The sequence below is a fragment of the Ochotona princeps genome, chromosome 1, assembly GCF_030435755.1.
Source record: "Ochotona princeps isolate mOchPri1 chromosome 1, mOchPri1.hap1, whole genome shotgun sequence".
NCBI classification, from domain to species: domain Eukaryota; kingdom Metazoa; phylum Chordata; class Mammalia; order Lagomorpha; family Ochotonidae; genus Ochotona; species Ochotona princeps.
The window spans coordinates 94,982,048-94,984,160 of NC_080832.1; the positions used below are offsets into that span (position 1 = coordinate 94,982,048).

Sequence of the window (2,113 nt, forward strand, 5' to 3'; positions counted from 1 at the left end):
AAAAGGTATCCAATTCTAAGTATTACTTGCTTGATTCATTCTCAGAACATCTGGTTGAAAAATAAACAGCAACCTGATTGGATGAGGTGACTTGTTCCGTAGCCAGTTGCGAAGTTTAGTAGGTAAAGTATTATAATAGAGGCTTCAATTGTCCAAGCATTGGTTAGCAGCCATGTTGACAGATATGCAAAATAATCATGCTCATTTAAAATATATTTAAATTTAATTGTTAATAGCAAGATTATTTCAGAGGTCTCCCTTAGATATCTCTTGTGGAGGATGTTTCCATACATTTATAAAATATTAACTATCATTCTATCCTGTGAGGTGACAAAATTCATTGTTATCCATCCCTTGGAAAATCTTGTTAGAGAACATCTTGGCAGGTGTTGACTCTTGAGACAATATTGATTGTCTAGTGCAAGCATCACTGGCTGGACTTGTGCACATTCTTTGGAAAGCAATGAAACGGAAAGCTGGTTCTCCTGTCTTCAGCAGTTTGTAGTCAGGGCTAATTTTAACCTGCATCCAAGTTGTCTCAGAGCAATCAATGTGAATCTCCTGCAAGAACAATTGTGATTTTCTAAAATTTTAAAACATAGATTTATAGTACAGAAAAAGGAAAAATATTTTCTTCTCAATCCTCTGAATGTCATGATATCCCTTCACTGAATTTACGTACAAATGAGGTTACAGTAGCAAAATTTAGGGAAAAGAAGATAAAGAGGCAATGCCTCCTTTCAAAAAAAAGATGCTAAGAGCCATTGTGATAATATTTGAAGCTAAATATTGTTTCTTTGTTATAATGAAACAAAGCAGAAGTCTATTTGAAAGATATGAGCTAAAGCTTTAATAGCCTAGATTGGATTTTCATGAGAAAAGTAGACTTTCAGAATTGATAGACTATAGATGAAAGGAAGAAAATGAGCTTTGTAAGAAAAAAGATAGGTTTGTCATGAAAAATATTTAATGATTGTCATGATAGTAGAGATAGGGTTAAAAAAAGAGATGTGTAATTAGTGGCATAAGTGCCATCTGCCCTGGAGAGTTGGGACCTGTGTCCTGAATGGGAGAATACTGAGTGGGTTTACAACCACTATCTGATCATAGGAGTTCTGGGCCTCAACTGAGCCATCATGATCTCTGTGCTCTTGGAGAGCAGACTTCTCTGCCCATGAAAAATTGGCGAGTTCTTTATCAAGACACAAGATGAGAGCTTGTCTGCAGTAAAGCATGTCAAGCAATGAGTGTCATGACACTCCAGATCTTGCTTCTGGAGCTCGAGGACCATTGATTCTTCAGCATAATTGATATGAAATTTTTGAAGTGATGGGTAATTAATACCGGGAAAGCAGTGGAGGAAGGCAGAAAGCCTTGGGATCCTGGACTCATGTGGGAGACCTGGAAAAAGCTCCTGGTTCCTGGCTTTGGATATGCTCAGTTCCAGCCTTTGCAGACATTTGGGAAGTGAAGCAGTGAATGGAAGATCTTTCTTTCTATTTCTCCTTCTCTTTATACATCTTTCTTTCACTAAGAAAAATTCTTAAAATAAATAAGCTCCCAGAATAGCTGAAACACAGTATCTTGATATTTATAAAAGAATGAGGAGAGCAAGGAGGTAAGTTATATACATTTCAGAGAAACTGATCAAGGATGCCACCATTTCTCTCTCTTTGGGTCTCTGTGTTTCAGAGATGCTTTAGAGATCGTGCTGTGTGGAGACAAACCCAACAGGCATTCACCATGCCCATAATCTGTAGGAGCCACTACCAACAGGGCCCAGGGAAGAATCTGCCGTTTTCAGTGGAAAACACGTGGAGGCTGCTGCCCGTAACTTTGTATTTTGGGTCTGGGTTTGCAGAATCCTTCTTCATCGTCTGACACCGGCTGCTTAAGACATACGGCTCTTTCAGAGGGCAGCCGCATAAGAGGTGCAGTCTCACTGAGACATGGATCACACTCTTGAACTCACAGCATACTAGATATGTTTGTAATTAAACTTCTGACATAAATGCAGAGAGAAAGAGAAAACTGATCAAAGATGAATAAGGAAAACTGGAAAAAGCTGGCACATGAAATCAATATACTCTGCAGGCTACGTCCAGAATAATCA

At 38.5% G+C, this 2,113-nt stretch overlaps 1 protein-coding gene across 1 annotated transcript; it reads left to right on the plus strand.

The window, feature by feature from the left end:
• Nucleotides 1-1,743: 1,743 nt before the first annotated feature.
• Nucleotides 1,744-1,881, plus strand: LOC101526542 (cytochrome c oxidase subunit 7C, mitochondrial-like). The gene has a single exon (XM_012925584.2). It carries the CDS (start codon nucleotides 1,744-1,746, stop codon nucleotides 1,879-1,881), a length of 138 nt encoding a protein of 45 aa, XP_012781038.2.
• The last annotated feature ends 232 nt before the right edge of the window (nucleotides 1,882-2,113 follow it).

Bases quoted from the DNA above. Each gene is read 5' to 3' on its own strand.
- LOC101526542 (XM_012925584.2), top strand. From the start codon at position 1,744: ATGCCCATAATCTGTAGGAGCCACTACCAACAGGGCCCAGGGAAGAAT.